The following is a 27218-nucleotide window of genomic DNA, read 5'->3' as shown; positions in this document are numbered from 1 at the left end:
GCGTCAGCGTGAGAGACATAACAACAGTCCCAAGGGCCTTGGAAGAGCAGTGGCTGGTTGGAGCATGCCTTTTAGTGCGGTGTCATCTCTTGCCTCTACAAAACACCGGACCTTAGGGGACTGGTTCAGAAGCTTCTTTAGGAGAGGAAACAAGAACTTTAATTGCCTCATAAACTTGAGTACAGTTTGGAGGCACCCGTTATCTTTTGTCGACTCCTGCAGTGGGGAGAGGACTTTACTGAAATCTCTGCATTTGTCACAGACATGAAGAAACAATCATGTTAAAGGGTTTTGGAGTCTTAGCAAAAAGTCATCATACTCTGCCTATTCTCCCTTTCTGCTATCCCAGGCACATTGTCTGTGGTCTGCCGTTCATGCCTGCTTGGCTGTTCACACCTGCGGTTCCTGCCAGTCCACCCGTGGCAATCATGCTCCAAAGCTGTGGAGGAAATGGCCCCTTCCCAGAGCTCCCCTCTCCCCAGGGCACTATTGCCTCCTCTGACCCTGGGCCATGTGAAGAGTGCAAAGATGCTCAAAAGCTCAGGAAACATTGCTTTTGTAGTCAAGATGCTTTCCTGGTACTGGTTGTGATTAAATGTGATGGAAATGTTAGGTAGAGTGCATCATCCTCTGTAGCTCATCCCAGAGCACAGCCTTTACCGTGAGCTTTACTCTATACAGCAAAGTAAAGAATAGGACAGTTTCTTTCGCATTTGCAGGGCACCTACCACCCTGGGTCTTGTCAGTAGCTAGGGAACATTGCCATTATGATCTACAAAAAGCAAATAATTACACCAGCTAACATAGGTCACATGGTATCATGATATCGGCTGGGACTTCTAGAGTAGAAAGTGTCCAAAAGTGAAAATGTGGTATTAGTTTTGTCTGCACAGCATCCCCCAAAGGCTTGTACTGTACCTTACAAACAAGATAATTGAATAATCATGTCCTGTAACTGGCTGCTCTTATGGATACCATCCAGTAATCAATGCAATAAAAATATATGTTGGAATTAGTTTGTAAGATGAGACATAGCTTAAACAATATTGGTGATATATTTTAGAAAACAAGTCTTACTCTGAAATAGAAAATAGAAAAATGTATTGCAAAAAATGTTTAGCAACATATCGTTTGTAGATCTGTGGAAAAATACAGCAATTCTGTATTTCTGTTCATTGCTTTATTGCCACCAAACTCTGTTTATTTCCCAAGTGTATTTTATTACCTTTTAAAATGGATTAAACTGTTATATTTGCTAGCATATAGATTTCATGTTGACAATGCTATTTGCATGAATTGAATGGGCTCTCCTAAAGAGCTTCAGTATGTAGCCAGTGTTTACAATAGATAATGGACAGTCAAATCCAAATGCAGTGAAAGTAGGCCTGCACAATACATGTAAACACCTTTATATGGTTAATTTGACATATAAACAAACCCTATTCACACCCTGAATGAAGCCCGCTTACATATGAAAAGTAATCAGTGTTTCTCTGAAGCTTCTTTTTTGCTGTGGAAGACAGTTTTGACATTTCCAGGCTGTAGGGTTTAGTATGCCTTCTTGTGTAAAGAAGGAAAACTCCTGTAAAGCTATTCTGGTGTTGCTGATGTCCTGTGGAAACTGTTGATTAAGCATGGAGAATACAGCAACAGATGGCATAGCCCCACACTGGGTCAGTAAGCTGTGGAAATCCAAAACTGCCAGTCCTGAAATTGGAAACAGGTGGCAAAAATTTCACTTGGAGACTTGGCATCTGTAAGTAATCAGTTACTGTAAGATACTTGGTCAGACACAAATTAACTGCATTGCTGATTGCATTTTCAATAACTAAAGGAGACAGCAGCTGTATTTAATTAGAATCACAATACATGGTAGAAATACATAGAAAGCCTTTGAAACCACTTCATTTTCTTTTTACTTGTTTTGGGTATATACTGCTTTAGCTTTTTCCTTTCTCCTTTTTTTTCCCCCTAGTATTTTAGCTGAGAAACATGTTTTACAACAGTCACAGTAGAGTAAATGGATAGCAGTGCATCTGGGATCAAGTCTCTTTCTCAGAGCTTTCAAATTGTTTCTCATCATTTCTACACCACTTTCTGCTTCTAAAAAATGTAAATAAATAAGCAAACATAGGACATCTGCATTCGATTCAGGGAAGATTTAATTTCAAATAAGGAAATACAAGCTATTTTGACCAGAACTCAGCAAGTTAATGGGAGATGTTGTGTTATTGACCTTTGTCCTTTCTTGCAAGTCCTTCCTCCCCCTACAAATTCACCTAACTGAAAATGTAGATGCCTGACAGTAACCCAGAAAGTGGCTTTCCTAGCAATGATAGGGAATTTCAGAGCAGGAAATGTGTCTGTGAGTGCTAATTTGAGAAAGACATGATTAACTGGGCTACTTGTGAGCCAAATTGCAATTTAGAAGTCTTTCAAAAGTGTCTGAACAGAAGTTATTGTTGCATATGAAATCAGCCTACCTGAAACATCTCCAGTACGCCAATGGAAGAAGCTTTGGTGGGGATCACCTGGAATATTCCAGGTTTAAAGGTTTTCAAGATAGCCAGGAGAAAAGAACTTTCGTCCATGGAAGGAAACCAACCAAGTAATGTTAGAGCCAGAGCAACCTTCACAACTGCAGTACTCATGGGGTTTTAAGAATAGGTAAGATGACTCCTCCGTTTGGTGTTGTATGAGGCATATACATTTGGGAGAAGGCAGCAGCACTTGTTTGGAGAAATGTCAGAGTCTGTTACAGCTGAATTCAGCTGTTTTCCAAGGCTGGATGTTTCAATCAGGCTTCAGCATCCAGCGAGACCACATGCGGTAAAGGGAGCGGTGTGACAACCTGGGTTCTGAGCATCCACAAGTCCACTGAAATCATTTGAATGTCAGGATGTCACACAAGCTGACAAACTTTGCATTTATCTGTCCCAGAAGGTGTGATTATAATTCTAACTCTTGAACTGTATGTAGATAGTACTAACATAAGAAAGAAACTGGGCTTACTAATGAGATGAACCAGAAGATCAAGTGATGGCTGATGTCTGTGGGGACATTTTTTCAGATGACATGAAGTTCAGAAAGTGCTGAAAGGTCGCCTTGAAAAAAATTAGGCCTCATTAAGATGCTTAAGTCAGGCATCAGCAAAATGTGAAATGCTCAGTCACGTTTAACAATGCTGGCCAAAGTGTTTGGTAGCACAAAACACTCACAAATTCATGTTTCGAGAGATGTTGCCTCATGGGCCCACTTCCCAGCCTGCTGCCATTGCATAGATCATTATCCTCTTTCTGGAACAGAGTAACAGTCCCGTGGCAATTGCAGCAGTTGCTTACATGGAACAGTAAATATCAGATAAATATTTAATGTGAGTTTAACTTTTAAAATGTGGTTTAGTAGCCAGAAACAGAGGAAGCAGCACCCTGTGACTAACCAGCTCTCTGCAGACCACCAGCAAGCAAGCTCTTATTTACTGTAATGCACAACATATGGCTTCCAAATCACTTTGTGAGATTTAACAATTTCTTGGATATATGGTGCATCTTGCAGCAGCAGATTAGTAGAACTCAATCTTCTGAGTTTTCCAAGGCCTTTTGTGTGGGAGGCAAAAGGTGAACCCACTCCATGGCTAGCAGTTTTGTGGTATTGCTGCTGTATTTTAGGTATCAGCAATAAATTACTATCTTCTTTTTCCTGGAATCTAGACATTCCCCTGGACTGAATGTGTACAACCTTTTCATTCCCGTTCCTACGTGTGTGCAAACCACTTCACTATTTTGCCACTGGATTAACTAATGCTTGGATTTTTTTCTTAGTGGTTTATGGCAAGTTAAATCATGGAACTATAACTAACAATGAATCGTAGTTATATAGACTGTTTTATGAATTATACTATGTAAGTTCATTGTCCAAATGTCTGAAGAGTGCCAAATAAGCCCAGTGGTGTTGTTAGACATTCATAATGTTGCACATTTCAGATGTTAAGCTCAGGTGTCAAAAGTCCTAATTTTAAAATTTAAAAAACAGAAATAAGATTCCTTTTCTGATACTGAAAAAAAATACTACTGCAAAATAGAGTTCAAGCTTGTCATACTGCTTATCAGAGTGGTGATTTTCTGATTCTGTGCAGAGCTCTGTGCACTCCTACTCTACTCTCACCTCTGCTGTTTCATCTTCCTCTGTCAGCCCCATCTTCTCTGGCAGGCCTGTGAAGAGTATAACATCTAATTTAAGGCAATAAGGTTGGGAAGAGACAGCAGGCAAGTGGGGCCAAGCCTGTGGCTGAGGCGAGGAAGCAATCTGTGCGTGCAGCAGCCTCTGGCTGCCAGGGCAGCGTTGGTCCTTCGTCTCTGCCCTCCTCTTCCTCCTTCTCCTCTCTGTCAGCCAGGCTGAACAGGAGGGATCCAAGGTGGAGGCTGATGCTGTGCATCCTCCTGGGAGAGCGCAGGCCGATCTGGAGAGGCAAGGCAGCTGGGAAGAGAGGAGGTGAGGGCCTGGGTAGGGCTGCAAAGTGCTGATTTAGTGAACTGGGGGCAGGAGGAAATTCCTAAAAGGAGGGTTTCGCTGTATATGGATGTAGCTGGAATGATGGAGCAGTAAGGGCTCTGACTAGCAAGTGCTGGAGCCATGAGGTCTGTAAAATAAAAGCTGGGGTTCAGGATACGGGAAGTTCAAGGATACTTGGAGGGAGTAGTCAATGTGAGTGGTTATACCCTGGAGGGGTGTCTGGGGCAGGGCACTCAGTGGGGAAACAGGGGCATATGCATGTGTAACAGGAGGGAGAGAGACACGAGAAATGGAGAAGTGCGGGTTCAACTTGCAAATATTTGAGCACCAATGCCTTACAGATCTAAAAGAAATTGTTTGACCTGATGTTTGTGAGATCACTGGTATTTAAAGCTTAAGCTGCAAAACAATCTATTGGCGTGCCCAGGCTTCCTGTGGAGAAGCCATATAAATGACATGGAAAATTTTCTTCCACAGAAGGAAAAAAATCTGTGTCATTGTAGGCAGTTTTCAGTCTCCTTACTTCAGCAAAATTGCTGGGGATAATAAAGTGAGTTGTTGCTTTTTCCCTTCTTGCTGCATTTGTATGAGAGGAGGAGGAGGAGGAGGAGGTTGCATTTGCTATCTTTTATTACTTCTCTCCTCCAGGACTAGGTAAGGAGTGATACATGCTTTTACCCCTTTTTATAAACAGAAAATACTAGACAGATGTTTAGAAACTGCTTAGGTAAAAATCAGGTTTAAATCATGTAAAAGTAAGCATACAGTATGGGGAAAATCTGCAGCTTCTGGCATAACCAGGCAGAACAAGAGATTAATTTGGGGCACAGGAAAAAGTTGTGATTTTTTGTTTTACCATTAATGGAAAAGAGAGAGAATAGCCACTAGGAGCTATGCAATAAGGTGTAGCTAAACAAGAGTCATTTGAAAGGCTCTGGTTCATGCAAGTGTCAGTGGTTTTCATGCTCATTTGGTGTGCTCAAATACACCAAACCATGCAGAACTGCCACATGAATGACATAAAACCAGAAAATTCAGATGTGATACATAGGCTGTATAATTAGGTTTAGTGTTTGAAACCAGTGAGTATTTATTGTCTACACTGATTAAATATAATGCTTAACAGACTCTTCCTTTTCCTCCAAAGTGTGTTTAAGGTACAAATGTAATAAAGGATCTGAGCACTTGCAAACTCAGTGCTGCCATGACAAACTTGTAGATTTCTAATTCCTAGGTGGAATTAAAGCCTTGTGTTATATGCTTACTGTTAACACTGAAATGGCAATCCCAAAGACTCATTTGTGGGTCTGGGAGTTATCTGAAGATGAGAAACAAAAAGAAACAATGCTCATTGTATTGTTTGTTTCTTTTCAATACGTGTGTGTCTGAAATCCCGCTTCTTTCTGGGGCTTAGCTGCTCGATTAAGGGCTGCAGAAGAGAATTGAATTGCCATAAGGTCCAGAGCATACAATGCTCTTCTGAAGGTAGCACCTGCAATTATTCTTTGCAAGCAATGAGAAAATGCTCAGTTTGTCTTCTAAGGCCAGGGATGGATGTCTTGCATTCACACAGTGTTGCAGTGGTCAAGGCACTCGCTTGGGAAGTGAGAGAGAGAGTTCAAGGCTCCCCTTACCCTGAAGGAGGTCCTCCATCTCCCAGGAAGATGTCCTGCTTTTGAAGTTGTGCCAAAAAATATTGAAGACTAACTGGAACAAAAGAGAGGAAGCAGGAAGGACGTTGGCTCTGTGGTTCAATAAATAAACGGAGTCATGGGGAGCTGTGGGTTTCAGCCTCTTCAGAGAAAAGGGACTGTTGAGTCTGAATTGCCCACTTCCTGAACAAGCACTCTAAATTTAGTTCATTAAATCCATTTGAACTGTCACAAATCCTGTTTTAAGAAGAAAAGAGTTAATGCTGAGAGATAGGTCTGTCAGTGTGAGCATGCACTTTCTGAAGTTGGAAAGCAGGAGCAAAAGTGAGCTGCTCAGTTGGGGGAAGAAAGGTGGCCAAGCCAGCTCTTCAGTCAGATACAGAGGAGTGATCTGTCAAGGTCCTTTACTGACTGAGCATGACTGCTTCCTTTACTGGATCTGCTACAAGATAGTCCGGTCTTTACATTTGTCTGAAGAGAAAATACCATAGACCAGACCTGTTGACTGCAAGGGTTTGGAAGTGATGAGCCTGTGGGATGTCCTGGCCCCCAGCAGTTACCTATGCAAGGTTAATAGTCACTTGTTGAGGACACCTAGATATCCAGGATTTGGTAGTTTATCCCACTAAGCAGTCAGGCATTCAATTATAGATCCATTGTGACCAACTGTTTCTTTGCATGAGTAAATGAGGTATACACATTGACTCAGGCAGCAGGCATTCAGCAAGAAAACAGTTTCATTTAAGATGAACTCTGAAACAGAATGGAGCTGACAGCTCTGTAGAGGATGAGCAATAGTTCTAGGGACTGTTTAAGTCCCATTTAAGATCATAAGATTGAGGACTTGCATGAGATGTAAGTGGCTTGGCAGGGTGGATATACATGGTCCTGAGGCAGACTTGCTACTTCTCTGCATTGAGCTGAATAGGAGCAAAACCAGAAAGATTATGAATATGTTCTTGAGAAATTTAAATGTGATTTCTAGTGTCATATTCCATTCAGGATGCAGGTAAAATGTCTGCATTGCACTCTTACAACAGCGAGTGAAGTCAAGCTGTTGTTGAATCAGTTCTCGGTGCAAGAAGTAAAAGGTTTGTTTCCAAACCTTACTGTGGCTGCTGTGGCTCTGAGTGGGCTGTCAGCCAGTCTGTGGGCTAAAACCTTGGCAGAAAGCAGCATTAACATAAAAATATAATAATGCTGTTGAAGATGTCTTTTCATACAACTGACTAGTGCTTTACTGTCATTGAGTCTCAAGGACAGAGTATGGGGAATGAAAGCTGGCTGTTGGCACAGTGCTTCTTTTGGAAAGGGAAAAAAATAGCATGTTGAGACGGCATTAGTATGTGCTTGTTAGGAATAAAATCTGTAGTGGGAAGAATGAGAAGAAACAAGAGGCTGATTTTTCAAGTATATTTTATGGATGTATTACCAGTCTCTTTCTCACAAAATAGGCCGCTTCCCAAATGACTTGCTATTCCCCCAATCTTTTCTATGCACCAGGTAATCCTGTCTTTGATTAATAAGCCAGGAGAAGTTAGACATTCAAGTGCCAGTATCCAATAACTTATAAAAACCACTCTACTCACTCTTATTGCCAGACATTTTTCCCTGTTTTTCTTCTTTGAGTTTGCCTTCTAACCAGTGACAATAAAAAACCTGAACAAAACTTGAGCAAGTGCTAAGCAGAAATGTTACTGCTCTGAATCATAGTCATTATCCAGGAAGAAAGCAGCCCTGCTTGGGAAGCCGTCTCTTGTAGAGCCACCACATCAGCACTGGCCATTGGACGAATTCATCTAAGATGCTGAATCTACCTGGTCTGAGTTCAGCTTCATTTACGAAATAAGCTCCCCAAAACATATAAGCATATAAGATATGTACTCTCACTATCTAGTTCTGTGAGTTGCTTGATCTTCACACATTATGTAGTGTCCGATCTTCCTCTTAGAAAAAACATAGGCACAACAGAGAGAGTTGTAAATCGGTCCTTTCCTGAGCGTAAAATGAGGTCATTTGAGCTGGCTCATCCCTGCTCAGCTTCCCAAGTACCATGTGCTTTGCAGTGCTGGGGTATCCATCTCTGCCTCCTGCTTCAGGAAGCACACAGCTGAAATGCACCTACAAGGTGTCTTAGGAATGCCACCCCAGTGAGAGTGCTGTAAAGCTGTTAGTGTTTTTCCATGGATGTGTTGTGGTAAAATTGGAATGTATACAATAATAACAATAAAAAAAAAAATTCAATCTTTCTCCAGAACTTGTCTGTCTGAATAACTAAACTTCATGTAAGTTCCTTGTGTTAAAAATGGATGTCAGAGCTTCAATTGCCTCATTTTATTCAGGTATAATGGAATTTCATGTGAGCTTTGTCAAATGTAAAGTATGTTAACAACTATACTTCTTTATTTCTACATTCTAAAACCTTTTATGGGAGTTGAGTCCTTCCAGGCCTGTGGTTTAGTTTAAAATCACAAAACTCTATACACAGTTGTGAAAATCCAAGTTGTATACTTGCTTCACTTTACTCCCAATACAAGCACAGTCCATAGTCCCGGTTTTCTGTCTTTTGGCAGAAGAAGAGAAAGGCCATATACTCCATCTATCAGGCAGTCCAGTTAAGCATTTTCTAGATAATTTAATTGCTTTGACAAGTCTCAAGATTGATGCAATATTCTGTCTTCTGTTTCTGCAGTGTCTCTGCCAGTTTTCAAATGGATTATTTCTGTTCCGCCAAACAAAGAATGAGTTTCTATCATTCATATCTCTAACTGGCGTAATTTTATTTTTATGTGTCTGTTCCTTGATAGGTTTAATACAGCTGTTCTTTGACTCTAAATATATATCTGCAACAATTCCCCCTTGATGTATGATTTATTTATTTTTTTGTTCCCATACTGAGTCCAGCAATGTGGATTTTGTGCCAGAGTTTAAGAACAGCCTCAGCTCTAATTTCTTCCTATTAGTGTGCTAGAAACACAGTGTTTTTCTCCAGCAGATCTCACAGTGAAACTAAAATGAGAATTTTGCCTAAGAAGGAGTTGAAGACATTTAGATCCGTTTTAGTTGCAGTGACAAAATTATCTTCATTTGGTAAGATAGAAAACAGCTTGTTCCTTCACAATAACAAAGAGTCTAGAAGAAATAAACAATGGCATTTCAGTAATAAAATCGTGTATAGCTATTATCTAGCACTTCTCATCAATAACACTGAATATGTTTTATGTTTTACAGAGAAAGCTAGTATCATTATCTGAATCTTACAGATAGCAAAAGTGAAGTTGACCTATTGTGCAAAAGTACTGTAAAAAATGAAGTAACCCATGGTACATTTTGGTTTATTCCCTTTGTAGAATCAGTCTCTACACCCACTGTATTTACTCTATTTTCTTAGATGTCTCTTACACTTCCTGGAAAGTTGAAAGGTTCCAACTGCTGTAGTGGCTGGTCTTATAAAGGGCCATATTTTTTTGTACTGAGTTACTGAATCAGGTCAGATTACCACTGTGGAGCCCCTTAGTGTTTAAAATCACTACTGTGTTTTCAAGAGTTCAGAAAATACCTCCTTAATGCATATGAATAAAAATGTAAAGCAAGAGATTAATAAATTTTGTACTATTCTTCTGGAAAAAAAGGGACAGAAATGAGTGAACTGGGCAAATGTATAGGGAAATTTATGTTGGACAGTAACAGGGGGTGAGGACAAAGAGATACTGAAATAAACTTCAAGCTCTTTTAAAAAATTGTCACTATTTCTTGACCATTGCATCTCTACAGAGAAGGCCTCAAGAAAAAAAAAAACATAATAAGCATAATTCAGTGTGTCTGAAAAGCTAAGAAAATCAGTTCAAAGACTTCTTGAGAATTTTAGACTACTAACATTTCATATATTTCACAGTCACTGCTGACCTAGGCATGTAACCCCACCACATAAGCCCATTGAGACAATCTTTATTTTTACTGACCCTTGGAGCAATTCTCTTCTTTGAAAATACCAATTTATTACATTTCACAGGACATTTCATGCAAACCCTGTCTTGACACCACAATATAGTGAGTTCTGGCATGAGGGCCTCACTTTTTGTTAAGTGAATTCATCAGTTGTCCAAATGATCAAGCTATTTAGTTGCAACTGGCATAATCTTTCTGAATCCTAAGTCACTGTTGAAACTTTCATGTGAAGAAAATTAAAGAAGATAGGAAAACTCCTTGTTTAATCCATAATGAAAATGGAGGGATTTTAATTTCACATTCTGTCTGAGATCAGTGTGTTGTAGTACGGAGCTGAAGTAAAGCTCAAGCTGTGCCTCCACAAACAGTTGTAAATTTTAACCTTTCCATTTTTGACAACCCTCCTTTACCACCACAGTGGAAACGAAGCCAGGCAGCTTTTTTTTTTTTTTTTTTTTTTTTTTAATAGCAGATCCTATTGCATTCCCCACTGCACATTCTCGGCAATCACAATTCTTTGTTCGTTTTCCAGCTTTCCAAATCCTGAGCCCTGCAAAATGCCTGACACCACAAACCACTTCCTTTCCACTGCGGAGAGGCAAACAGGAGGGAACCGAGGACACAGCAAGCAAAATGTTTCATGTTTCAGTCACTCGGGGGCTACGCCACATGGTCTGTTTGGTTTGAAGGTGTTCGCCTCTTTTTGAATTCTAGGCTGGAGTACTATTTATCCAGGCTGTATTTTGGCAAACTGCCACAGACTCAGTGAGAAACGAGTTAGTCCCAAGTAAGGGGCTTAGGAGTGTGCCCCCATTTGCAAACAAACTTATTAACAAGGTGATTACAGTGTGTTGGGCTCTCCTGTCAAGGGAGGAGAGGGAAGCCCCAGTCTGTGTGTCGGTCAGGTTTTTGGTACTGGATGAAGTGTTATGTCACCCTTCTCTTAATTTCCACTGCACAGGGTTGCTCAGATTTTGATCCATGTCTGCAAGGTGCCCTTAGGTGTAAATGCATGTATGTGCAGTTCCAATGTGCTGGTATTTGAGCTTGTCTTCTTGTCTGTATCTCTTTGCTTGTGCCACCAAATCTGGTCTGTTTGCCCTTAGTGTGAATGCCGACGTTGATCCCTGTCCTTGACGGGGCTGCCCAGGAAGCCAGGCACCCTCTGATACTGCCCCGGCATCCACGAGAGTGACGGGCACATGGAGAACCGGCCCATGCTACCGTGGCCAGAGTGGGGTCCCTGCGGTTCATGCTCTTTGCCACTGCGTGCTACAGAAAGACGAGCACTGTCTTTGCTGAGGCATTTTCCAAGCAATGGGCTTGAATGTCTCTTAGACTTTGGCTTTCCGGCAGGCTAAAACTGAAGACAGCCCTTCTACCAAAGCTGTGCTTGCCATTGCCTGGTGGGAGGGTCATAAATTAGCCAGACTAATGCGGTTTGGCACTTCCCAGATCTTTGCCCTCTTCTCCCTGGACAACTCCTGCAAAAGGAGTTCCAAATACATGCTCCAGTTAAAATTGTGAATGACTCCCATTTTTGTATGCTTTTCTCCACTGCCCAGACACAGACACTAGTCATAATGATGTGACTGTAGAATCCGCAGTCTAGTTTTTCCTCCATTTTTGTCATCTACATCACATGAAAACCGAACAGAGCTAGATGTTTTAGATCATTGCATATCTTCCAGCAGAATGAATTACTTGCTCCTTCTGTTTAAGCCTGAGTCTAAAAGAGAAGCTGACCATCGTGGGGCTGGCATCCCTGGGTTGTTCCAATGCACTGGTTTGCTGGATCCTTCAGGAAAAAGGAAGATGCTTCCAAATTGGAAATGTGAGGTGGACATACTGGAGGGAGCTCGAAATGTCAGTGTATGATGTTGGCAATTGTATTCTAATCCACCTATTGAATAGAAAAAAAGCCTTTCTAAATTTGTGTCCAGTTAGCTTAAATAAGCCAGAGTTGGTATTAGTATTCTCTGGAAAACCCTTGAATCTAGTTTGGGAAGGCAAGAATTTGCATATAAATAGAATATTATAGAGAGAGCTCTGTTTCTCTTAACAGGACGATTTTTGTTGAATCTTTTATTTTTTGCCGCTTTTAGGCAAATAACTTTGTGGTTTAATCCTGTTTGTGATATAGTAAGGTTTGGACAGATGATAGATAAATTATAGAAGAATTAACATTTTGACATTATTGCTATGATTGTTAATAATAAAACCTCATGTGATTTTAAACTTCCTGCTTTTTTATGTAGTACTTCGATCATCTAAAAGAAAATACGAGTAAATATTTTCTATTGTGTGCCAGGAAAGCATTACAGATAGTCTTCCTTTACGTGCAAACATCATTTGTCATAAATATTCATCTATGTACACCTGGATATCTGTAGTACTAAGAATTGGATATGCTATGGGAATGTGGATATGAAACCTGTTTGTGTGGAATGCAAACATTAAGTTATGTTCATCATGCTGAATATGGATAGCTGCAGGTAAGATGCCAAAAGGAAGACTCCCAGCACTATTCAGGGTATCAAGAAGGAACTGTTTTCTGATATTCAGGTGAGATTAGGAGTTTCAGGCTCCCCTTCCATAATGCAAAATGGCGTGCTGGGAAGGAGGGGAGGAAAGGGAGAATGGGGAAGCAGGCTTCGACCTACAACTGCACTAGAAAATTTTTAGAGCTCTCCAGCAGAAAAAGGTTGAAGGCCAGTGCTAAAAATTGTCTGTAAGTACAGCAAAGACCAGAAGTATGTGAAGAGATGCTACGTTACATTTACAACAGTAGTCAGACAAGCAAAAGAAAGGCAAAAGAAAACTCTTTACTCTCTCATTTTGCAACTGGAGAATTTATTTCAGTGGTGCATTGTAGATTAAGATTAGATACCCTGTCCCTGTTTCACTAAAAGTAATGGATAGACACTAATGGCATGTTTTTGTATTTTTTGTTGCAATCAGTGAAGCCCACCTCTCTGACCCGATCCACCTGAAAGCTCTGGAAAATATCACCTAAGTAACAGTATGTCTCTGGAGTTTTAAATCAGAACTATGCAATTCTGGCTTTTCCGTTAGTTTGTTAATAGGGATGCTGAGTAGTATTCAGATTGAATTTGGCATGGCTGGACATCAGAGCTTATTAGGGCATCTCCTTTTGTAAGGAAAGGGTAAATGAGAATCAACCCCATCATCATTTTTTGTTGTTCCTTTGCAAAGTTACTTTGTCTCCCTGTCTCAAAAGGTACTGGGTTGCAATAAAGAGTAATACTCTCCATTGTTAGTGTAAATATATTAGGGGTTTACTTTTCCAAAAGTAATATTAAAGGTCTATTCCTGTGGGATGCAGATGACTGTGAGACATGTAAGAGCCTAGTAGCTGTGAAATGTTAAATGCCTTCCACTTCTGTTAGCACTGGCATTCCCCATGCTCTTGTGTCACTGCTTAAAACTCAGTTGTGAAAGCAAGTTAAAATCTGTCTAGGTTGTGTGCGTACAAAATGATTTAAGCACATCAAATGATAGAACATCTTTTAAATCTCCTTCTTACTGTCATGCCCACAAAAAGCTTGGTAGTGCTTAGGTTTTTGATGATGACTGATACCACTGTAGGCTGACCAAAACTTTCTTTCTCCTTATTGCCCAATGCCTTCAAGTTAGACTGCAAGCCTGTTGGAAGTAGCAGTTGTCTTTTTTGGTGTTTATGTGTGTGTTTCCAGTTAGCAATAAACTTAGGTCCTGGTGCTTGACTGGAACAAACAGGAAGTGTAGCAATATAAATATGTAATGCATTATAAAGCTATAATCAGGTTATTTATAAGTTAAACATGCATGATAAACTATTTTATTTATGTAGCTGGAGAGTGTGAGTGAAGCTGGAAGTTGACAGTATTTCCCCAGTGTTGATGTATGTTACTCAAAGTTACAGGATTGTTACAAGCAGACCCTTGACTTTACCAGCACCATTTTAATTTACCGGTATGTTTATGCTAACTATTGCAACATGAAAGTAAATCAGACAAGAAAAAAGAACTGCAGCAGCTACAGTTCTGATGAAAATAAAGTTCTAGGAATGCTGTAATATGTTTTTTTAGGATGCCTTGTTGTGACTAAAAATAATTGTTGAACAAAACCAGGTTACAAAAGGAAAAGGCTGAATTCTAACCATTGATAAAATATATGTGTAAGGAAATTACCAGTTATGTTATTTCCCTGCCACAGTATCTATTATTATTGATAACAACATTGTATTAACCATGAATCTTAGTTGCTATATACTTTACCACTGCAGAAAAAAGTGCTTAAAGGGTTAGGGTAGATTTTAAAATATGCAGTAACGTTACAAAGGTTAGGTGTGGCTATATACAGTTGTCTAACGTACTTAAAAGCATTTACCATCTAGTAAGTGCCCATTAGCATATTGGCCTGTATCAACATTCATAGCACAGTAATATGACATTATTATTTCAGGTATTATTTGCCGTACCAAGCATGCAATATAACAGTAATAGTTTTGGCATCATGATCACAGTCTGCTGTCATTTGGTACTTTTTTATCATTAACCTCCAACAAAGCACTAAATACGGAGAGATGCCAATCTCCTCCCTTCGCAAGCCACAAAAATTCTTACTCTCTGCTTGGGGAGGGTAGGATCATCCTATACTTTGTTGTAAAACACAGTATTAAAATTCTCTTTGCAGTCCCTACCAAGCTTTAAAAAAGAAAATGGCAGGATGTCTTCCTCAGCATTCTTTAAAATCAGGATCCAAATCGGCACAAGTGATTCTGTGTGAATTGTCACAGTGGGATACCTGTGTAAGAATTTGGGTGCTTTTACAAATCATGTTGATTTATGATGTTTGCTAAGAAATGTATACTCTCATTAGCATGGACATACTGAAAGTTAAGCATAAGCTTTAGTTCTTTTCTAAGTCAAGGTCAGACAGATGGAATTTGTCCTTGTCCCTGTGAGTCAGGTGCTGCAGAAGAAAATGTCTCTCTAGTACAGTTGTTCATAGGCAGAAACAGTTTAAACTGGGAATTCTTCGTAGAAGTGTGATTGATTTTGCCCTAATACTGTGCATTCAATATGTTGGTACTCGGAGAATCTCTGAAAGGGAGTTTCCGTATTCAGAAGAGTGTTTCACTTCATGGTTCCAGTGTTTGTATCTTCCACCATAATTTTTTGGTTTCTCATCTTTACATATAACATGGTTGCAGTAGAAATAAAGATTCATGAGACAGGCTAAAGAAAGTTACTGAAGTTAAAGGAGTGTGGCATTTTCAGTTTCTTGATGAATAAATTTGTGTATTTGGTATTTGATTTTGTTGGCATTTGGGCTGCAGCAGATTTAGAAAGATGATACTATATCCCACAAGCAATCTGTTGAATAGTTGTTTGTGAGTATTTCTGGGGTCTTAAAGAAACCCAATGGTCTTGTTGATTATGATGCATTTATGAAATTAGTCAAATTGCAGAGTTGGCCTAAATATGTGCAATCATGAAGTGTAATTAAAGTATGTTTTTCAGAAATGCAGTTTTTTAGTTCTGATATGCTGAAATGTTACACAAACATCTGTTTGACCTCATAGAAAAGGAGGGGGGGGGGGAAGCAGTTAAATGAGTGGTAGACGATATACCTACCTGACTTGTTTGTTTCAAAACAGTTTTTTTCCCCCCCTTTTTGCTATGCTGCTGTCCATGAAATCTTGAATGCTGCTTTTTCTTGTAAAGTGAAAGCTAGAGCTTCATTCTAAATAAAGCTTCATGCAAACAAGGCATCCTGCTAAATCAGAGCTCTCTCACTTGTCAACTTCTGATGTTTAATTTTGATTTTATCTACTTAACATTTTTCCCTTTTTGTCTGAAGGCACACTTGGCAAAGCAGGGAGCCTGCAGGCCAGTTCTCATAGTCAGGTGGCTTCTTCCCTTTCAGCTCATCTTCCTTGTATATTCCAATTTGCACTTCATATCTGTAAGAACTGCTTACAAAGTTCACAGTGCTGAAACAAAAAACCATCCCGACATACTCCTTTGCTGTATACTTCCAGCACAGATTTGTATTACTCTGTTGAGCAGCTCTGTGTAGTTTTGAGGTACATGACACACATGATCACACCAAAAATCTCAGACTAGCAGAACCACCTCAGAAGTCAAGCCTTGACATACAAGAAGAGGCAGCCTTCAGTCATGTTTCCTCCATCAGGTAGTTAATACAGTTGAAGAGCCTGTTTGGTACCTGTTAAAACACAGGCTGAGGCAGTCAAAGAACACCTAGCTGGCTACGGGACAGTTTAGGCTACCCACTCTGAAATCTTTTAAAAGTGCTTTTCCTGGGAGTCTGTAAACCCATGGATAAGGAAATGTGGAGCACCTGTCTTAGAGGTGAGCGAAAACAAGTCTGTCTATACTTACTTCCCATCCCCAGTTTCCTTTCTAAATATTCTTCATAGGTCTTCCCAGTCTGTGTGAATGATGCCCTGACTCCCGGCAAGCTTGTGGTAGTGAGCCTGGTCGATCACATCGACTACCCAGGGCTGAACTCACCAGCTGCAACAAGAGTTTCTGAACTTGCCGGCAACCGCTCATTAACACCAAACGATCTCAGAGCAGTGAAAGCTTTTTATAGATTGCTTTCCCTTACCTCCCCCCCACCATCCCTCTGCCTTTCTTCAGCACAGAGTTGAAATATTAAATTTTACCTCCACCCAGGGGAAAAAAAACCTGCAGACATAATCAATTTCTTTTGTAATTTTATGAAGACTTCAAGGACAACAGCTAAATCATCAGACAAAAATACAGGCTTAATTACGTGTTCATTATAAAATCCTGGACTCTGTTTTCACTTGCTCCAAAATACAACAGTACAGTATCAGCTTTGGAGACTTCATACTGAGGAATTTGCGTGCCAGTGACAGAACTATATATAGCACCCTTGTGAATTGCGCATTACAATATCAGGCCATGGTGAAAACTGTAGGTCCAATTTTAATAGATTTTCAGGCTTATCATAGCTCTGAGTCTCTGCTCATACAGGCTGAACAAGTTACTACTCATCTATATTTGCCAATATTTTGATTTTATTATTAATCAGATCTTACAGTATTTGGCTGCTTTCCATTTGATTTGAATGACATGTTCTTCAGTGTTAATTAGGTGCAAGCTCTGAGATCTGAAAGATAGGAGTATAATGCTGTGGTACATCTCCTATAAAATGCCTTTTATATGGCATTTATATTCTATCAGCCGCATTGAGATTTCATCCAGAAACATGGAATAGTTCTAACTTGCAAAGTATTGCAATTTTAGGTCTCTGGATGTTTTTTATGAGCTGCCTGCATTTAGAACTTGAAAATTAACTTGATTTATCTAAGTGAGAACTTAGATAAATGACTTATTTCAATTAAATTTATGTGAAATGGACGGGAAAAGACCTCTTCAGCTCACTTGTTGTTTGCCACTTCCTTGGGATTAGAGATGTGTAGAGATCAAATCAAACAGCCATGCTGGGCCACAGCAAAGGTATGGCCAGGCCACTGTTCTCTCTCTCTCTCTCTCTCTCTCCAGCCTCAGCAGCTAAGGAAAAAGTTTAAGGACAGAGCAGGCCTACAGTAAAATTTCTGTCTTCACTCCCTGAAAACTCATCCAAATTTCATCTCAGATCGTACCTTCAGTATCCTTGCTCTCCAGGACAGTTAACACTGAGTCTAGTGGTAACACTGGTGAGCGCTTTCACAGATAATGGTGAAAAAAAGCCAAAAAACTAGTTTTATCCTGAAGACCTTATCAGTTCATGCTTTTAATACTTTCTATTTGATTTAAAAGCTTACAACACTCACATTCTGAATGCAGGTAAACTGTTATAAAGCTTCCTTATGTCAGTATAGCTTGTGTCTGTAAAGTAATATTTATCAGTGCAATAGCATGGTAAGAATATAGTTAATACCATTTTTTATATTTCAAGAGAAAATCATATACTTAATATAAAAAGTTGAAGCAGGATAAAAATCTGTGCACCGACGAGGTCTAAGATTTCTCTAATGCAGAATATCCCATGCCAAATTTTGCCAATGTAATGATGCATATCCTGTAGGAAAATTATGGATTTATAGGGAGTAAATATACAGAATTTCCAAGCCAGTGGAAATAGTCCCATGTGCTAATCTAGTTCTTCTCTCCAGCAGTGTATTATTATTATTTTTAAAAACAGTTTATTTTTTAACAGCTTGAAGCAGAAACCACATGCATTTTTATTCAGGATGTGAGAGAACAAGGTTTAATTCCTTCCTTTACAGATGCTGTTCAGGCTGAAGTGAATAGGATTTAAGATTCTCCCCTAACTTTGGCATTTTTGATTAGCTAATTTAGATGATCCACTCAACATGTTGATTGTTGACCGTAGAAAGGGTGGACTGTAGTCGGAGCGCAAAATAAGGGTTAGTGTGCCTTTTTGTCTCTCCCTACGAATGCGGGCTGTAGAGCCACCAAGAGGCAATCAGGGACAGTCCTTCAAAAGACGGGAGTGGGGACCCCCAGACACGCAGCCGTTTCACCATAGCATGGGAACCCCATTTGCAGATGTCTCACTCTTCCCGCATCTCGCAGAGGATGCCAAGGTGCCCTATTGCCGTGGACTCCGCTGCAGCAAAAGGGCAACGTTTTCTTTCCTGGAGCCAGCCTTGGGTTTTGTATCACAGGCAGTAAATGCGTGTTTGTGATTGCATCTGAGAAGTGTCATGTTTGTCAGCTCTCTGCAAGCCCCAGAGCGCTGTGGTGAGCCGCTCTAAGCTGAAGCGCATAGGGCAGCTTTGACAAGATTTTGATAAGGGCTGCGGAGGAGTGAGTCGGTTCATCTGTTGAGCTGTCCATGTGCATCTGGCAGCTGATTACTCCATAACACAGGGAACTCAGGGGCAATTCACAGCAGACTAGTATTTTAAGCCTTTTTAGAAATGCAAGGAAATAGGTTTCAAAAAGCCACCAATTAAAAGAAAAGTCTGATTACTTGAGTTTTGAGGAAGGTTATGGCCTGAGATTGCTGATTGTGCATTGCTGTTAAGTTCTGGCTTCTGTAAGTAAATTTGGCCAATTTTGCAGAAAAACAGTGTCCCACAGAATCTAAAGCCTATTTTAGACTGTTTTTAAGCTTTAACTCTTTCTGGTCTATCACGAATAATGTCTGGCTCCTTTACCTGCTCTGATGCAGGAAAATCTTATTTCTTATTTAAACCTTTGATGGGTAGTTTTCTATTTTTCCACCTCTTATGCACCTATACAATGTATCTAATGCTTAATAAGAAGTGGTGACTTCCTTTGCTCAGAAGCTTCTGCCAAATGGAAGTAAATGGAAATACTTCTACAAATAATTTATTTTTCAGACCTTGTCTAGCCTTTGTCTAACTTTTTTTTTTTTTACTTTGCCACGTCTCCTGAGATTTCTTTTGGAACCTTACGGTTCTGCATTTTAAACACCTTCTTCTTCTTCCCAGCACACAGAAAGCACAGGGAAACCCTCTGCTTCTCCTTTGGGCCCAAAGAGTGCAAGACAGTATGAAAAGTGTATCTATCTGATTTTTAGCACAGAGTATGCAAAGTTACAAGAGGCCATCCAGCCTTACTCTAGTCCTTCTTAATGATGTTAATTGAAATAAATTAACAAAAAATGCTTTGGCTGTTGGGTTGGGCAAGCTGGAAACTACTGAAGTATTTACGTTTTCTGTCTTGCTGATAATTGTACTTGCATGAAGAAGTTATGAAAAGTCCAAAAGGAGTGTGTAAAATGCACCACCTGGCTCTGCTCACCCTTTGCAGGGCACATGGTGGGTGTCTGCAGCCTTCACACATCATTCACATTTATCACTTGTCATAGAACCAGGGCAGCATTATTTTTACACTGGAACAGATGTTTGTGGGAACAGATGTTTGTGGGAATTTCATGCCTCTCGTAAGGTTTATACGCTGCCCATCACTGTGGCTTCCAAGTTTCTGCCGTATAAAATCAGTAGAAAAAGCTAAGCATTTACTGGACTTCAGTGAGTCTCTGGCTCTTTTACTGTTGAGTGACTTTTTTTGTTGAATGGTTAATTGATTTGTTTGTTTGGATTTATTTTATTTGGGGAAATGACATCTTTGGCTAAGCAAGTATCAAAGTTACAAATTTTATTGGAAAAACTTTTCCAAGACATAAAATTAAAAGGAAAGTAAAACATTTGGGATGTTTAGAGGATTCTACAAAACTTAGTCCAAATTCTTGAATTTTGAAGAAGTATAATATACTATCTATCCTTTTCAACTATTAAGTTAAATTTTACAGACAGAAATAACCAGTCTTTCTTATGATTAGTAAAGCAAGTATTTTGTCTGAATAATCTTTAATCTGTTTCTGGTTTTTTTCCAAACAGGTGTGTTTTATGAAGTTAGGCAGAGCTTCCCTCGAGTGGAGGAAAATGTGCAGGTGGATTCACATATAAACAGCCACAGGTGGAAAAGGCACTCAGAGTCCCTCAAATCAGTTGACACCAACAGAGCCAGCATGGGGCAGGATTCCTCAGAGCCGGGGGGCTTCACGGACCTGCTGCTTGAAGAGGGACATGACAACGCCACCCAGACTGAGGTAGAAATTTATTCCATCGGCTTTTTATTCAATTTGTTAGCTTTGAGGAGATGTAAAGCAAAGTTCCAGAATCCTCAGAAATGAACATAACATGTTCACTTCCGTGTATTCAGACACTGACAAGGGAAGGGAGCCTTGCAGCTTCTGTATTTATGACCCTGCCAGCACGTGGAAACCAGCTTCTGCTCCTGTCCTAGGACTGGAGCCTGTCACTTCTGAGTCTTGAAAAGATGCTCTTGAGGAGACCCATCTTCTTCCTGGAGAAAAAGAAAATGGGAAGTTCTTGCTGGAAGACTGGAAAAGAAAGTTATATACATATGTGTGTGTGTATATATGCATATATATATATGTATATATAAGGAATATTTGAAAAACCTTTCATAAAAGTTCAGGTAAAACCCTTCATTTGTAGGAATTCATCTGGTCTTTATGGAGAGACGCAGATATTGAGGGAAAAACTCCCTAGGGAAATGGGAAATCGGGAAAATTCCAGGCTGGAGATAGAAATAATTTTCCCTACCATTTGATTATTGATCTTCCAAAAAAGACTAATAGTACATCACATCCTTCCATATGAAATCTTGGGAAATTTTCCTCTCTGATTTAGGATGTAATTCAACCTCTGATTGTTTGTTTTAAAACTTTCACTGCTGTTTTGTCCCCATGTGGACATCATTTCAGTCCAAATGAACTCCAGTTCTGTCTTTCAAAGTTGCTGTCAGTTTAAAGCAGTGTAGGGGGAGCAGAAGTTGACTGTGAATAATTTCAGATCCTATACTGTGATCAACTGGTGTGAAACTTCTCCAGCTATGATGATTTGTAGGGATTTGCTATTCTGCTATTTTATTTTAATAAACTTGTAAAAGGTGCTGGCAGATCTGGTTTTGTCTTTATACACAGACAGGAACTGTTAATATTATAACTATTGTATTATTATTGATTTTTATTTTTTTTTAAAGTACCAGGTTTGGGTTTTTTTAAATTAATAAAGTCTGTGTTATATTTTTCAAGAAAATACAGTTTGGAACAAGCTGAGGTGCAATGCATTTTCCATCTTTACTTTCTGCTTCCAAAGCAACAGTGCCTTTTATTTTTTAATTCTGTGGAGTTCATTCTTGGGCAAACAAAACAGCTTTCAAATTTTGGGTTGTTATCGTACACAGTAATGAATACAAAGCAATATAAAGCCCATCTGTACAGACAATGGTGCCTCTACAGCATCAGTCAAAAATAACAATGCTTTTCTGAGAGTTCTTTTTTTTAAGCTTCCCAGTTTGCACAGTGCTAATATTTTCATCTTGCATAAACAGGGAACTCCCTGGTTTGTAAATGATACTTTAGATTTGCATGTTAATTTATGACTTGTTTGTTGCCTCCTGTATTCCCCATCTGGTCGTATGTGTAGCAACTCACTCAGGTACAACACCGATCCTGCTTCTAATTATTTTAGTCAATAAAGTGCAAGATATCTCAGGTACAGAGATGTTCATGTAGCTGGACTTTCCATGGCTTACGTGGGGATGCCGAGGCAGTGTCACTTGCCTCTCCCATCTGCTGCGTTCCAAGCTCTTAGAAAGTGAAACGGATGAGAACTCCCAAAGGAGTGCTCACATGTGCCAACATTCAGGAAAAAAAGGAACCCTTGCAAATGGATATACATAAAAAGATATTTTTCCAGAGTCATCTTTTCTACTGGATTAATAGCATTATAGTGTCCTAACCTCCCAAATACATCATAGTCACCGAGTTTATTAAATTCAGGTTCTGTGCTCCTTTGTAGCCCTCTCTTTTTCTAAAGTCTTTCCAGCAAGGTGAAATAACTGAATTGTGGTTTTAAACATTGCCCGATTCTGTTATAAATCCCTACTACAGCACTCTGCCGCTTTACAAAAATCCTTGGTGCCCAGCTTAGAGGAGGTAAAGTGTGCAACAGATATTCACTGTGGAAGAATCCCTATGTCGCAAAGTCTTCTGCAGCTTTGGAGCTTATCAGTAGTGCTGGAGAGTATATTGATTTTCCTAACCCTTCATCTGTGAATGCTGCAGTTCTTGCTGAAGAAAATCCACAGGAGTGCTGTCTGTCACTCATGTTTAATGACAGTACAGAATTACAAGATTCCTTCATCACAGATACTGCTTCTCTCTAAAGTATTCTGTATGCTTGCCATGCAGATGTGGAAGACTTTTCTTTTACTGGAATCCTAAGGATGATGAACACATCTTCAATTTTCACTTGACATTATTTCCTGTTTTTCCTTACATTGATAGGTTTACTTTCTATTCAGATATTTAAAAAACAACCAGGGACATAAAGGAGGATGGTTAATTTCTGCATGTTATTTCAAAATAGCTTTAAAATATTTTCTTTATTATCAAATGTATACAGTTATAATATGGAAAAGCTCTCAATATAAATTCATCCAATGTGGAGGAAAACTCAGTTCCACTGACATTCTTAATATTTCATAATATTCAAATACTGAGACTTTTCATTCGTATTCTTCCATTGGAGATACCAGGAATTGTTTTCTAACTTCACTGCAGCACAATCCCAGGTCTCCCATCAGCCCTAATCCATAGGCTGTTTTAAGATCAACTTGACTGGTACATGAAATTCAAGCCTTTGGCAGGGGTTGTAGAAAGTGCACTGCAAGTCAGTTCATCGCATCTTTACTGTAGTCAAGATGGACTAGCTCCTAAATGTTGCAGAGATGATAATGATCAGATTCTCTTTAATGATGCAGGTGTTGTCTCTCTGGTCCAAGGACTAGAGCACACAGAGCCGCTAGGGAGACTGGGAACATCGCTCGCTGTCTTTGCTGCCTTGCTTTGCCTCTTGCATCTGTTAGAAAATGTGAGTCAGGTTGGAACTCATGTGAAATGATGCACATATTAAGGTGCTTTATTGAAGATAGATCTTCTCTTGAACTGGACCCTCTGGAAGTTGAACTGTATTGCAGAGACTAGCAGGAGCTGTAGCCGTGTGATGTGGAGGACCTTAGGAAATGTGCAGGATTTCGGGAAGCAGGAGACAAGACCTTCTCCAGGACCCCTTGTGTTGCAGGAGGATAAGAATTTTGTGGGCCACAGGTAGAGTGTTGTGGCAGCACAAATCCCAAAAACTGACAGTGCCCAGAGGAAGGGAAAGGGCAGGAAGAACAACAATCTCTGCTATAAACTGGATCTTCTATGAATACGGAATGTGTGGTCCTTTTGGAGACCTGATAGCAAGCTGGAGATTGTAGGGTAAGATGAGAGTTTAGCAAATACTCATCATAAACATGTTATAAAACAATATGACAACCTTGAAAATCTTCTTTCCTTTTAATTGAATAGGTTTATGGCAACGTGCCATTTGGGGATTAAAATGTAAATCCAGAGAAGTTCTCAGGGACAGAGGATGGTCCACTTGCTTTATTTGCATTTTGCACTTTAGAGCCCAAATACAGAGAATAAAGGGAGAATGCATAAGTCTCTGGGGCCATATACAGTGAATGTTTTACTAAGGTTATTTTACTAGTACGTAATATAACCAGAGAGAGAGTTCTGAAGAGAGACACCGATGTAAAGAGGTGAGATTCCATCTTGTACAAATGGACACAAACATTACAGTCTTAGAGAAATGCCCAAAGCAGGTAGCCTAAAGACAGGTGGGAAATAGGTTGTCTGCAGTCCAGATTAACTGTAAATGTAAGTCTGTAAAGACAGTGTCCTGGAGACATGGTGCAACCGAATATCTTCTTGGCCCCTGGTGAGCTGGAGCCTCAGAGATTGCCCCTTTGCAAACAGGAGCATCCATAGATGAGGCATTTCTCAAAGGAAGTTAGTGACGGCTAGAACAGAAGACAATTGACTAATGTAATATAATTTTTCACATTCTTTTTATGATTTTCTTTATAGTTTGGCTCCCCATTTTGCAGTTAAGGACTTAACCTTTTGCTTTCTTAGAGAGACTTTCCTGTTCTAAAAGTTTGTTCAGAGTGTTTCAGAAATGAAGTGAATTTGATAAAACTGAAGTTTTTCTCCCTGGCATAACAAAGCCAAACAGTAGTAGATGTCTTCCCCCTGGGAAGATATTGAGACTTTGCGAATCTCAGGAGCTGAAGTGTTTCCACTAGGCCAGAGGAATTAGTTGGGGCTTTGAAGCATCAGGATACAGAGAAAAAAATATCTCCTCCAGGTATGCGCTAACTACTCAGTGTTCAGGACTGGTGGTGGAAAGAGCCTCGGTAGTATTGCGCCTGCCAGGCTCAGTGGGGAAATGTGCTCTGCATCACAGTTACAGGGATCTCAAAGGCAGGGATTTGGTTGGGGAAAGTTTGAGATAACAGGTGGACTAGTCAAAAATGGCATGCCATTTATATCACCAACAAGTCTTCTTTCTAGAGACTTTGCTTCTTAAATTTCTGGGGTTATGTAATCTTGTATTTTCAAGCCTAGCTTCACAGCCCCTTTACCTCTCATAATTTGCTGCTGCTGCTCTCTCTTTTTCTTTCTTTCTTTTTTTCATTTGTTTTGATTTTAGTTTGGTTTGGGACATTTTTGTTCCAGTTTTGGGGTGTGGGGGGTGGTTGTTTCTTTGTTTTTTTGTTTTCTTGGTTTTTTTTGAGCACTCTATCTCTTCCCAGGGAATTCATAAGTGCCTTTTATTCAGAATACATAGAACCTAGGAAACACAATGGGTAGAATTTGTAGCTGCAATCACTGTATGTCCTTGAAAAAGTAATGACTGTGAAAATAGGTCTTACACAATTAATGAATATGTCTAGTTTGACATTTCTTCTCTCTAGCAAGGGCAAAATTAGGACAAATGTGTAAGCTTTCTTCACATGCTCTCATAAAAGAAAGAGAAGCATGCCCTGTAATAAGTCACTGATACAAACTAATTGGTTTTATATGTCAAAGTGTTGTTAACATAAACTCAGATTGGTGGCTACGTTTGACCCCTGCGTTGATCCCCTGAAGCGCTGTAGCTATAGAGCTAGGACAGGCAGGAGCCCAGGTCGGTGTTCCCCTTTGCTCTTTTGCATTTCCTGGGCCAGAAAAGTGGCTGATCCCTGAAATGCATCTAGTCTGGATGTCAGGTGCCCAGCACCAGTGGATTTACATAGGCATTCCTATTTTGCCACAGTACTTGCTGATGTAGACATGGCCGAAGAGCACTGAATGAGGCTTATTTTGTAAAGCTCTGTACTGAAGTAATTCTCCTTCTGTATTTTTAATTTTTGTCTCCTTATCCCAGATTTCCTGTAAAGCAGCTCTAGCTGCAGGCTTTTTCTGGGTAATTTGATTGTCTGCTCTGCTTCACCATTCTGTCCCTGATTTTTGTGACAACTTAACTCTCAGTAAATAGTACAACACTGAAAAGTAAAATACAGACTAATTGAAATGGAGCAGTCACGAATGTATAGCTTGCATTGGCTTGAGCAGAAGATGACAAACCTTGCAAAAAGAGTTTGGGACAAGTGAATTATTTTAGAATTTGTGGCCACTTTCTTGAGATACTACATCAAAACTAGAGTCTTTCGCAATCTTCAAATATCAAAAAGAGATCCAGCAATAAAATAATAGATCAAAGCATAGTCAGGCTTGAGCTGAGTGCAGCCATGCTAACAGTAGGGTTTTATTGCTTTGCACCATGAAAAGAGTGAGAAAAACATCATTTTTCATATAAAGTTTTATAACAGAATGAATCATTGCAACTGTATGACAGAAGAAGATTCAGTTCCAGGCAAGAAACAGCATGTTGAGCATGCTAAGTCAAATCAAACTCCCCTGTACCTTCTTCCCCCTGCCTCACCCCAGTAGTTGTGAGCATAAAATAATGGCTATTTCAGTGCAAAACAAATACATCTTTCACTAGTGAAATGATTCATTTATTCCTGTGAGTGTAGTTGATATCTCCTGCTGTGCATTGCTTTTAACTGAAATAGAGTTGTTGCTAGCTAAAGACAGTGAAGAACTTACTTCCCCCCCCTTCCCTATTTTCTCAAAGCATTGTTTGGAATGTAAATGTTAGCAATTGCTGTAGTTTAAACTTGGAAAGTGTCTTGACCCTATTAAAACAACACTGGTGGATTTTCTACTGGAGACACTCTTTTGCTGAATTTTGTATTTCCTCTCAGAGCTTCTGCTCAGAAGAAGGCTTCTCCCTTATCAGTTCCAGTCACTCATGCAGGTGAAGATGTCTGATTCTGACTGGCAAAAACAACAGAAGGGACTGAGTTTTATGGCCCTCAGGATCTGAGAGCAATTGTTCTTAGCTGCTGACAGCAGTGTCAGCATGCCCACTGCTGTGTTCTTACTGCAAGTCTGAGCAAGGAAAAAAATAATGGTTAAGGTTAAATTTCACTCAGCTGCATAAATGATAAGGCATTCCTGGAATTACTGCTCTAGTGCAGTGCATTAGAAGTAGAAAAACTTGTCCACACATAATTGTATGAACCTCAAAACTAAACAGTATCATTGTTTGGCCAGGCCCATCTCTATTCTTGT

The 27218-nt window shown here is 39.7% G+C and overlaps 1 protein-coding gene across 1 annotated transcript in view; it reads left to right on the top strand.

Moving 5' to 3' along the window:
- The window catches only part of PLXDC2 (plexin domain containing 2), a 273041-nt gene that overhangs the window by 105713 nt on the left and 140110 nt on the right, over nucleotides 1-27218 (top strand). Inside the window, exon 2 of the mRNA XM_064505957.1 lies at nucleotides 20512-20723. Within this exon, the coding sequence (XP_064362027.1) occupies nucleotides 20512-20723 (212 nt within the window). The remainder of the gene's footprint in view (nucleotides 1-20511; nucleotides 20724-27218) is intronic.

Source organism: Dromaius novaehollandiae, chromosome 2, assembly GCF_036370855.1.
Source record: "Dromaius novaehollandiae isolate bDroNov1 chromosome 2, bDroNov1.hap1, whole genome shotgun sequence".
NCBI lineage: Eukaryota > Metazoa > Chordata > Aves > Casuariiformes > Dromaiidae > Dromaius > Dromaius novaehollandiae.
The sequence above is the reverse complement of the archived record's forward strand: the minus strand, read 5'-3'. Positions and strand labels throughout refer to the sequence as shown.